Here is a 12,088-nt window from a genome sequence, read left to right as displayed (position 1 = left end):
CCGTCCCTGAAGCGTCTCAGATGTGATACCAAGAAATTAATCAGCGATAAGACAACAATTATTCCTTTTTGGTAAAATTTGTAGAGGAAAGTTTGCCCACCCCCCCCCCCATTCACAGCAAATCCCACTGGTACAAAACGTACGGAACCAATCACAACGGGGTTGGGGCTTTATGACTACAAAAGTCAGTAACCAAAACAACCAAGATTTGTAAACTTGCTAATAACATCTTAAAAGTTTTCACTGTACAACCAACAACAGCCGTTCATTTGGGATGTCTTGCTGATCCTGCTCTGGTCCTTCGCCCCGTGATTCCTTCCTCTTGACCGTGCGCCTATCCAGTGGCGTCTAAAGGAAGCTTTCCTCTGTGTCCGTTGGTGCTTCCCTTGGGACATCAGAGTGGAAACCGAACTAGTTCTTTGCATCAGAGAGGAAGGTTTACCTGCAGTTGGAGCAAGCGTGTATTCAGCCGGTTGCTTTGCGAACGTTTCCTGCTAACGTTTCCTGCGACGGTTCGTGTCCTGGAGGCCCACGCAACCATAAAGGAGGGGGGACGCCGACGTCACGGCAACAAGAACCACACCAGTGTCATTAGAGGTGGTGGGTTTTATTTCTTTAATGTGGGAAATTATTTGATCTCTTTTACTCCAACTTTAGTTACGGCATTATTACTGTTGTTAACCGGTTTCTTGCTGTTAAAGGGGAGTTTTTTCATCCCGCAGTCGTCTGGTGCTTACTCAGGACGGACGATTGGATCGAAGGAAAGTCTTGGTGCCATTTGTTGGTTTTTTATTTTTATTGGATTTGTTTAAATTGGGTTAATGTGAAATGAGTTGAAATTAAGTGAATTAACCGCGGCAGCATTTCCTCGTGTCCTAGCAACATTTGATGGTTTGCTTCGTCGGATTGACGCCCATCGTTCGACTCGGAACCGGACTCGCCAACTGCAGCACAGACCAATGCCAGCACATCTGGCGCTCAGGTAAACGTTGTATCTCGCGTGTTTTTCAAGGACATGCAGACCCGGCGTGTCTGAAGCCGCCAGGAAAGGCATGTCCACTACGATTCTCTCAACCCAGGCCTTCGGAGGGTGGGCCGGGCGGTCCGGCCATGCCGGTGCTCCGCTGGCAGCTTCTGGTGACTGTGTGATGAATAAGGTGGGAAGTAACACTGGAGGACGGGTTCAGTGATTTATGAAGAGATGAGTGTGTGCACGGTCCGCGTCCCGGTATTTAAAGCCAGGTTTGATAAACACAGACACAACGTTTAACTCAGAGGGAGCTGGCCGTCAAACATCTGAGTTAACACCAGCGCTCCAGCGGACCGCTGTAATCCATGTAACACACACATGCCGCCCACAGGCCTGATTTCCATGGTGACTTTCAGTCAATGTCACGCAGCAACGAGGCTCAGACGCCTCAGAGGGGCGGCGAATACTGAACAGAGTCACCACCAAAAAAAACACGAACCAGCACTCCTCTCTGTCTTTTTCTCTTTCCGTTCTTGTCCTCTTTATCTCATGTATCCCTCTCTTTTAAAAGATGCATCCTTTGTTTTGTTTTTCCACTCCAGCCAACAGAAGTGAACGACACTCAGAGTTCATTAGAATGACTTCGAGTTACTTCGTTTCCTCCCCCTTCTGTGATCGTTCGTCGTCCGTTTTTAAGAGCAGGAACCGTCCTGCCGTGAAGGAACCGTCCCAACGTCTCAGCTGCCGGGCATAAAACATTTGTCCTTATTTTACTTGACTTCAACGTTACAAAGCTGCCTGAAAATGTGCAGCGGCCCCTTTGAAAAGGTGAGCGGCCTGACAGGTGAGCGGCCGTGCAGGTGAACACCTGCTTGGATCGGGGGGGTTGGGGTTGTGGTTAGGGCTGATTTCTTCCAGCCAGTTTAATGTTCACGCCATCACTCGCAGATAAAAGAGGAGAAGAAGCTCCACGTTGTTGTTAGAGATTTGAAATTCAGCAGTTCACATCTGAGTGACTGAGATCATTTCTGATACGATAACAACGCTGGCAATGCCGCAAGGCTGCAGGAGAGGATTGTGTTTACGGGTTCTGTAATATTCATGTGCTGATTAACCAGTCATCCGTATAACACCACACAAACTTTGTTTTCAAATGATTATTCATTTCAGCTTATTTCTTTGTTCAGAAACAGAGCAGATAAAGATGTGTAAATGTATTTTCTATCTAAAGATCACATCTGGACCCCTGGACGGACACCTGGACGGACACCTGGACGGTCTGTGTACATTTATATCTCCAGTAATGCCAAGACGAAAAAAATTCTTTAAACCACCTGTGACATCATCAATCAAAGTGAGTATTGGTTGATGTATCCAGTACTGCAAATATTTAAAAATGAACTTCCTCCCTTTAAAGTCTTCTCTAAAAGTTGTTGACGTCTTATTAAACAGAGAAACTTTTCGTTTTGACTTATTTACTTTTTTCCTGCAACATAAATCCGTTTAAAGCCATTCTATGTAACAATACCAATTCCAACCACATGGGGGCGGCATAGCACAAGAAAGGTCAAAGCTGACCTGTATGCCCCCTGTGGTCAGAAGTGGTATCGCTGTGACATAAAGCGCCTTGTTGATGTCAGTCCTGTTTAAGAAAACATACATATAACTCTAGTTTTTAGTATTCTATCATTGTTTTTACTTATTTTATCCAGGTGTATTTCATTTATTTATTTATTTGCCGCTATGCATCATTTAATTATTTTTATTTGCTGTTGTTTCGTGTTCAGTTGTACATTTCTGTGGTTGATTCTCGCCAATCTGCCCACTTTTAGCCGCTCATTTATCTATTTTGGTCGGGTTTTTTTACAACAATATTTTTTGGGGGTCATTTCTCTTGATGTTAATTTCTTTGCAATCATTTCTTTTTCCCAGTATCTCATATTAATTGCCTTTTGTCAGTTTTGTGTCACGTCTGAGACATTTTCTCTTTATGTTTCTATAGCAGCTCCATGTCTGTACTGTGACTGCTGTTTTATTGACGGTTCTGTTACTGTTTGTTTGTTCTAATCTTTCATTGCATGTTTTCATGCCTCTCCTGCACCTAGTTTTTGGTTTCAGTGTTTTTGGTGAGCTCAAGTTTTATGGTGACTTGAAAAAATCCTTGTCTGCCTTCCCACAGTCCTCTCTGGGAGCGTTTACCATCTCCCAGGTCCATGGAGGGTGGGGGGCTCATCTCTGTTTGAGTTTGTGAATACGTGCATATGTGAACCGGATATTGTGTAAATTGTGAGGACATGACTTGAGACATAAAGTATGTTATTTCAACAGCAGAGCCTCTTATATTTGGGCTTTCTACTTTAATCCCTCGACTCTCTCCTGAATTGTGTGGATTTTGAGACATTCAGATGTATACTGTGTGTGTGGGGAGGGGGGGGTTTAGTTGTTCGCTGCCGGACTCAGAGTACAGACACAAATGAATGTGGGTTTAACTGAAATTTTGAAAGTATGCCCAAGAAGCCCTCCAAGATCTGGGGACAGATGGTGCAGTGATTAAGTCGTTTATTTAGAGCGGACAAACAGTGAAATTTGTTCAGGCTGGATCTTTTGCAGAACCTAAATAAAACACATCTTCCAACACTGGGGAGTTAAGTAAGCAGTCGGAGCGGTTGTGAACCAAAAACCATCCTTCAGACTTCTACAGGAGACCATTCAGACCTCTACAGGAGATCCTTCAGACCTCTACAGGAGATCCTTCAGACCTCTACAGTAGATCCTTCAGACCTCTACAGGAGATCCTTCAGACCTCTACAGTAGATCCTTCAGACCTCTACAGGAGATCCTTCAGACCTCTACAGGAGATCCTTCAGACCTCTACAGGAGACCCTTCAGACCTCTACAGGAGACCCTTCAGACCTCTACAGGAGATCCTTCAGACCTCTAGAGGAGACATTTTAAAATGTTGTATTGACTGATGTCATTAAAACAAAACACCATTATTCCTGTAAATGATGTTAGTCATCGGAACCAACTAATAAACCATTATTAAATTCATTGATTTCTGCCGGTTGATTATATTTTGCAGCCCTGCTGTCTAACGCATCGACTTGAGGCCTTTGGAGAATAAAATCCATAGGTTTATCTTTTAATAAAACATCAGAGAAAAAAAGGCTGGAACTTTAGCAGTGACACTTCGTGGGTCTTTCATTTTTTACAACACAAAAAAAAAAAAAAGAATTCATACATTTAAAGTGAGTTTAACGAGCCCCTAAAAGACCTGCAGAATTATGACATTTCTACCTTTTACAGATTCGACCAAAGCAGAAGACGTTAACCCGCCTGAGGCTCGTAGTCTGCTCCAGATAAACCCTGAGGTCGAGCTCACACAGCGATTCACACCTTTCTGTATCGATCAGTGCAATGTTGGGATTTATTCACTGGCCCCTTTTAAACAAATCTGCACTAAGATGTGCAGCATTCGCCCAACAGTGGAGATCAGAGAAGAGCAGCTGAAGAACAAGCGGCAGCAAACACACGGGTCACACTGGAGTTGGACTTAGCAGCTCCACCTCCAGCTGGATTAGTGATGTCCACAGAAATCATGTCTTCTGATGAAAACTCAAGTTTGCACAACTCCCCCTGCAAACACACGACTTTACCTCCATTGTCCGCAGCAGCATAGTTGTTTGTGTTTCCATAGAAATGCCATATTGTTGCCATGGTGCAAGGCATGCTGCTGAGGAAAGAAAGAAAAAAAAAAAGGACTATTTTTGTCCTTGTTATTCCTGGGCAGCGGCAAATCTGGACCAATCCACTTCGTCGCAGCCTCCAATACTGAAGCAGGAAGGTCTGTGTTTTAAAACTAGTTGTAGGAAACTTTCCCTGTTGGACTGAAAAGGAACGTGAATCCCACACACAGAGGCGAGGCTGAGGACCAAACATCATCACCCAACTCCATCTACTCAGAAACGCTCTAAAATGAACAGGTTTTGATGGGAATGGTTTTAATTGGTCGAGACGAGGTGAGGAGCCCATGGCTTTCCTCTCTCTGTCTCTGCAAAAGATCAAAGGAGAAATGATTTGTCACTGATAAGCCACTCGCAACAGGACGAAGTAATTATTCTCTCAGATCTGCACGGAAGCGGCCTGCAGCAACAACAGCGCCATCACCAGCACGGAGGCGGTCGGCGTCTGTCATGCCTCCTTCGTCAGGCTGTGCGGACCCTCGGAACCACGAAGAAATGCCTCGTGTGGCTGAAAACGCCTCAAAGAAAGGAGGATCATCATTATCATCATCATCATAACCCCCACCATCATCATCATCATTATCATCAGGTTGAAGTCAGCAGGGAAGCAGGGAAATGTGCAGTTCCTCTACTGACCACTGGGGGCCACTGACCTCCACACTCGAGGGGATTTTTTTCTGTACCACATCAGGTAAAAAAAAAATACTGTATTTTCCACACCATAGGACGCACTGTATTATAAGGCGCACCTTCAATAAATGGCCTATTTTAAAACTCTCTTCATATATAAGGTGCACTGCATTATAAGGCGCACGGAATATACGGTGAGATACCGTACTATAGTGGCTGGGGCTGAGTTACGCATCTACCTGATGGAGCTCCGCTACAGGAAATGCTACAAAATGCTACAGCAAATGCAAAAAAAAAAACAAAAAAAAAAAAAGAGTACCGTAGTGAAACTTTATTAACAAAATAAAAACCAGCTTTGCTCCGTCTCGTCACAGTCGCCATTATGCGAGTCAGCGTCGCTGCTCTTGTCTTGAACGTCTGTGACGATTCCTGCCGTTTTTAGCGCCATTAAATCGGCGACACCGACTACAGTACCCACAATCCCCCTGACTACAGTAACAGAAATTACTGTAATGATCTTATATAAGGCGCACTGTCGGTTTTTGAGAAAATTAAAGGCTTTTAGGTGAGCCTTATAGTGCGGAAAATACGGTAGATGTATAATAAGGGGTGTGGACCTTTGATTGGCGGCTGTCATCATGTTCGCTACATGGAACTTAGCGCTGCATTAACTCCCGAGCTGGAAATAAAGACCGGGCAGAGCGTTTAATCGCTCATATTTTACGTTTTGTTGCAATAACAGATTGCTGTGACTGGTTGCCGTCTGAATCCGTGGATGAAGCTTAACCGAACGTTCGCCAAACGCAGCCGCCATTTGCGATTTCACCACCGAAACAACATCTGAAACAGGACGTTGTGTTGCAAAGTTTGCCGGCAGCCCTGCAGCTACTTGGATCGACTGAAGGGAGGTGGAGCCTCGGTGGACCAGGCACGACCACAAGGTCACGGGGTCGCAGGCTCTGCTAGCCCTCGTTTAAACCCTTCACATGAAGAGGGCGTGTCCTAGCTGGCTTCCCACCCACTTGCAGTTTATTTATAACAAAGAAGAATCAAAGTTCTGACCGGAGATTAGCTAATCCCCAAAATGTTGACATTTACTCTCAAACAGCGAGTGGGGCGTGATTCTCTTGATTTTCAACTGGTGGGTTGCGAGCAGAAAGTGGGTCGTGGACCCGGTTTCAGTGGGCCGTGGGCCTTTTGTCCATGCTGTCAGCTCAATGCCAAGACACAGAATCTGTAACCAAGAAATCTAAATGTCGACTCAACACTGCAATAATATTTCTTTAATACACATGACTCAGCGGCTTTCGCCAACGTCAGTTGTTTATGTCGGTCCCCTCTTATACGATCAAACTGTTAATGTCATTAATGATATCAATAACGTACGTCCGTGAGGAGTCACACGGCTTTGCCCCGCCTCCCCGCTGCAGATTGACAAGACCGCAAAAAGAAGGCAAGGCAAATTTATTTATAAAGCACATTTCACATTATGAGCATGGACTCAATGTGCTCAAGAAGCGCCGGTTCGAGAGTTTGACTCGTTGGTCAGAGACTCAACACATTTAATGATGTCGTATCAGCCTCAGGTAAAGGTAAAGCTACATCCTTTTGCACCTTTTTGTGCATGTTTCACTGTTAATTTTGTTTAAACTGCACCATCTTTTCATTGAATGAATCTCAGAACTCGAACATCGTCTTGAAAAGGGCAGCTGAATGCAACGTTGAGAAACCGCTTTTCTAGCTACGACACAGTATTGTAGCTTTGTGTAAACCTCTGGAAGATAAGAGGTGCTCTGTTGGGACCACTTATCCATTTTTCTGAAGAAAGAGGAGGATGTCTGAGGGCCCAAAGAAAAGGTACCAACAGGGTAATGCAACAGCCCGTTGATTCAGGCATAAAAGTCATCAAGCAGCAAATTCCTGGTTCGATTTCCAGCCATTGGACCCGTTTGCCTTATTACCTCAACGTTTCCTCTCTCTCTCTGCAGCTCCTTTACAATCGTGGTATGAAAAGATGGAAAAGAGCAAATTGAAATTCATTCAGGGAGGCAGAAGGTTTTTTTTTCAGTGCCCAGAATTATCACCACATCCCTGTGGATCTAGTATAATTTGACATATCTCATGTGCTCCTCACACTTGTGCCAGAGAGTGTGGAAATGTACCTTGAGCTAAAAAAAAAAAAAGTGTTCTGATTCACGGCAGAAAGCCCACCAGCTTCACTGTTAATGCTGACATAAAAGCAAGCCTGGGAGATAAGTAATAAATAATTTAAAACGTTATTGGTCCCCACGGGGGCATTCCGCTTCTTTAAGCCGCGTGTAGCCGAGGTTACAGGGCCGTCTGCCGCTCGCCGGGGACTCCAAGCAGCATTCAGGGATCGTTTAGTGGGGCAGATGTGAGTCAACACGGGGCCAGGCGTTCAGCTCTGATCAGTAATCTCACCACCGCCAGTCTTGATGTAATTCCTCCTGGAGCCTCGTCTGCTTTCCTCCAGAAGCTCCTGTTCACTGCTTTATCTCAGCATCCGTCAACCGTCCCCCGTCCACCGCGTCAAAGGACTAATTTTCTGGCAGATGTAGGTTTTTCACACCGACAATATTTCAGTCGGCAGCACATTTGTGTTGAGGAGGAACCAGCTTCTAACAAGCTGGTGGAAACACTTAAAGGGGACCTATTATGGCATCTAATACCTATTTTTTTGCTAAATAAATTAGAAATTCAGCCTGTGAACCATGTCTTTAGCATCCCATTCTCTAACCTCATTATCTATGTGGGATTCTGAGTGGGCGGGGAGGCTATGATAATGAGGCACTGTGCTGATTGGCTGCCTGAATACACCGCTACGAAAAAATGGCGGAAGCTCCGGCCGGCGGAGTTAGTTGTGGGCGTGGTTTCACGCATCGGAGGCCAACCTACTGTATGTAAATCGCGCCCGTTGTTACGTAACGAAGGGATCAGAATCTGAACGGCTCGTAGAAGCCACATCAGACTGGATGGCTCATCCGGGCGGCTGTACAGACACTGCAGAATTTTGTTGTTTTCCTCCTTCTCTGAGTCGGCAGGCTGAGGGGAGACCACTGTATATATGTTAAAGCAAGAGAAAACGTGTTTTTCATAATAGGTCCCCTTTAAATGTGTCCATGTGGAGCACTTTCACGACAACACACACAACGCATCCACCAGGAGTTAATGCTGCAAGTTTCGAAATAAGAAAAAAAGAAACATTATAATTTGCAGTATTTTGCGGCTACTCAAACCATAAACGCCCCTCAGGTGTTCGGTGCCATCTACTCGGGGCTGAGTCACGGCCAGATCTGAGGAGCTGCTAATAGAACATGGTTCTTCAGATCAAAGAGGAAATTCTCTAGGGGCACAAAATGTGTGCAAATCACCGCGGCATGACAGGAAACTCAACCAACCCGTAGCAAGGAGGAGGCAGGGAAAGAATGATGAAAGAGAGGAGAGAAGAAGTGACAGCGGAGCTGAATGTTTGTGATTGTATGGTTATCGTCAGGTAAATGTTTAGACCTTTTAAGTAAACCGTCTGTGAGGTAATTAATGTGTAAAAGTGTTTAGTTGCGTATGAATGTGTAAGAGCCAAAACACACCGGCGCCGGGCAGCGTGCGCCTGAACGACCCCTCCTACCAGCTACGCCTGGTCACATGATCCCGCGTCAGGCTCCACTTCTACCTGCTCATCAGTAGGGATGTTAATAATTAATCGATTTTCGATTAATTGCCGTTATGAAATTACCCGATTAAAATTAACGATTACAATTAATCTATTTATTTATTTATTTATTTTTTTCCTTTAATTTCACCAGCTGGTATTACGCCCGGACCACATTTAATGCGACACAACACGCTGCCGCCGCGGCGCGCACAGAAGAAAGAGACGGCGGATATGTTTGGTTTTAGTAATATCATGCTCTGGCAATGAGTCTGCAATGGCCCAGACGGGAGACACATGTAGCTCAGTGCTTAACCTTTATTTTTAATCCAGTCTATATTCTTCTGGTTGTTCTCCGATATGCTCCCCTAAAGCCTGAATTATGGTTCCGCCTTAAATCGACGCAGAGCCTACGCCGTAGCGTACGGCGTAGGCTCTGCGTTGTTGTAACGCGGAACCATAAATCAGCCTTCACCCGGTACATACATAGGTTTCTCTAAACGTCTGTCCCCGCTACAGTTTTAACTAAAAGAAAATGTGCTCCAATACAGCAGGTCTCATCATTTTATTTTGAACACTGCCAAAACTCTAACTTAAAACGTAACTAGAACTTAAAATTTGCTTGACACAAATTACACTATTATGGCTGCTGCTACTACTAATAGCCTTGAAGTGCACTTTATATCATATTCCTTGTGGTACAAAAATGTCTTTTTGTTACTTTTGTATCAAATAAATATGTGATTAAGGAATACATTAAAATGTCCTTTGTATTTTATATAAGCAAAAAAAATTTTTATGTTTGTATCTCAGATGGGGGAAAAACGCCACTTATCAACTAATCGATGATCGATCGATAAGGTTATCAACTATCAATTAATGAAATAATCGATAATTTGCATCCCTACTCATCAGTCGTACACACCTCTGCTGCAGCTGTTGTCCAGCTTCACATCTGATGTGCTCAGTGTTCAAAGATAAATCCCTGGGGTTGAGAAACATCTTTAAACCTGTTGTAAGTAGAAGGTTTCACCCCATGATGCTTTGTTCAGGAAACGGGTTCTCAGGTGGGAAATTTAGTTTAAGTGGTGCATATACTTTTTATCGAGAATCAGGGGTCGCCATGGCGAATCATCTGCTTCTATCTTCTTCTGCATCTTCCTCCGTGACTCCAGCCGACTCCGGATCCACCAGAAATCCTCTCTCCTGTCTTTCATCTCCACAGCCCTTCTACCAAGTCCTTCCTCTTTGTATCTCCAAACCATCTCAATCTAGCATCTCTCATGTTATCTCCAAGATGTCCAACCCCGCTGTCCCTCTGAAGAGCTCTTTCCTAATCCTGTCCATCCTCGTCACTCCCACAGAAAAACCTAACATCGTTATCTCTGCCACCTCCAGCTCTGTTTCAGGAGGTCTAGTCCCACTACCGTCCTGCAAACCTTTCCCTTTACTCTCACTGCTACTCTTTTATCTCTGATGAATCCAGACAGTGACGTGGAAGTCTGCAGCGGGACGCCTCAGATGAGTGGCGTGACAATAGCTACAACACTTCATCGGCGCCGGTGTGTTTTTTTTTCAGTTCAAGAGAGAAATAGATGTGGAGAGCAGAGAAAATCCGCCTTCCTACCTCAAGCAGCTTCACTCTCACTTTGTTGTACGCCTTCAGCCAGCGAACTTTAGACGGAGAGCAGGGTGGAGGGCCGTCCCCGAAGAAACTGCTGAAGATTAAGAATCAATGTCTTAAAAAATGGAATTTGAACATTTGCAGAAACGTCAATATAAAAATCACAGAATCTTGAAGTAAACACCTCAACAACAGATCTGTGACGTTATCTTTTTCTGTGAATGCTAAAGAAGACTATTTCTGATAGAAAAACAATGACTAATCGGTAAATGTGTCTATATGCATCGGAGGCCTAATTCAAATAATGAAATCATAAGTTGATATGAGAGGTTTAATTCTTCAAATGGGTGCAACTTGGAACCAACAAACCTAATCCATACGTACCAGGTGTTGTCTGGACTCTTGCCGTCCCGCTCTTTGAAGCTTGGCTTGGGAAGGATGTCTGCAGACTCCTTCAAATCCTTGTTGGAACCAGGCTCGGGCGGAGCATGCACCTCTTTCTCAACCTCCTCGTCCTCGATCCAGCTGGACGACTGGGTTCGGAGAGGAGGGCGAGGGTCCGCCGGGGGACACGGCTCTGGGTGCCGCCGCTCGTCCGGCTCGGAGCTCAGCTGGGAGCTGACGGGGCTCATGTTCCCTGAGGAGTCCAAGTGACTGCTGTCCGGTGGACTGCAGAGACGTCAGGATGGAATATTAATTACAATTTGGCGAAGACTTAAGAAGTTAAAGGATGGAAAGTTTTATTCCAAAATTAATTCTTTAATAAAATGTGACCTGAAAGCTATACATGACTGCAAGATTTGCTAAAGTTGCTATAATTCAAAAGGAGGAACTGTAAAATTAAAGGATTAAAATTTTGGAATGAAACATTTCAACTGAGTACAGTTCAGTTCAAACATCAAAAAGAGACAAAGGGATCAACTGAAGGAAGAAAGAAACTAATAAATATCAGATTTGCAGGGCGGGGAGGAGTGGGGGGGTCACAGGGTTCATTGGGGGACACTTACAAGATTAAAAAAAAGAAACATTTTGCTAAAAAGTCACATTTAACCAGAATGCATGATTCGTCCCAGGGGGCGTGACCATGCAGGGACTTGACCCCTCCCAGCTGAAATCTGATTGGGCCCCTGAGGCACTTGTCTGTCCCTTAACCAAGAGCCTTAAGTTGGCGGTTTACGGGTGAATCACGAAGGATTTCACTGTCACTGATAAACTCAGTGTGCATCCTTGAGCCTCTCACAGATGCTGCGTGCATTTGAAAGTATCTTGCACGTGCACAGTAAAAATAAACATTTTATTGCCTAAGCTTTGCTTTTATTATTATTTATATTTATTTTACATTAAGTTTTACATCAAGGTGTGACTTGTGAAAAGTATACACCTATATACCAAGAAAGAAACCTATATACCACTGGCAGGATGTAAGACTGTCTCTACTGATACTTCAAACT

At 44.4% G+C, this 12,088-nt stretch overlaps 1 protein-coding gene across 2 annotated transcripts in view; it reads right to left on the bottom strand.

Annotated features, from left to right (window-relative positions):
• LOC133451549 (uncharacterized) overlaps positions 1–12,088 on the bottom strand; it is a 51,904-nt gene that overhangs the window by 23,478 nt on the left and 16,338 nt on the right. The window contains exons 2-3 of one of the 2 annotated variants that reach the window (XM_061730689.1): positions 11,022–11,306; positions 10,641–10,731 (exon numbers count right to left, since the gene is read on the bottom strand). In XM_061730689.1, the coding sequence (XP_061586673.1) occupies positions 10,641–10,731; positions 11,022–11,306 (376 nt within the window). The remainder of the gene's footprint in view (positions 1–10,640; positions 10,732–11,021; positions 11,307–12,088) is intronic. The other variant, XM_061730690.1, reaches the window with a different exon arrangement.

The sequence above is a fragment of the Cololabis saira genome, chromosome 9 (genome assembly GCF_033807715.1).
Source record: "Cololabis saira isolate AMF1-May2022 chromosome 9, fColSai1.1, whole genome shotgun sequence".
Lineage (NCBI taxonomy): Eukaryota > Metazoa > Chordata > Actinopteri > Beloniformes > Belonidae > Cololabis > Cololabis saira.
Note: the sequence above shows the minus strand (reverse complement) of the source record. Positions and strands in the feature narration are given on the sequence as shown.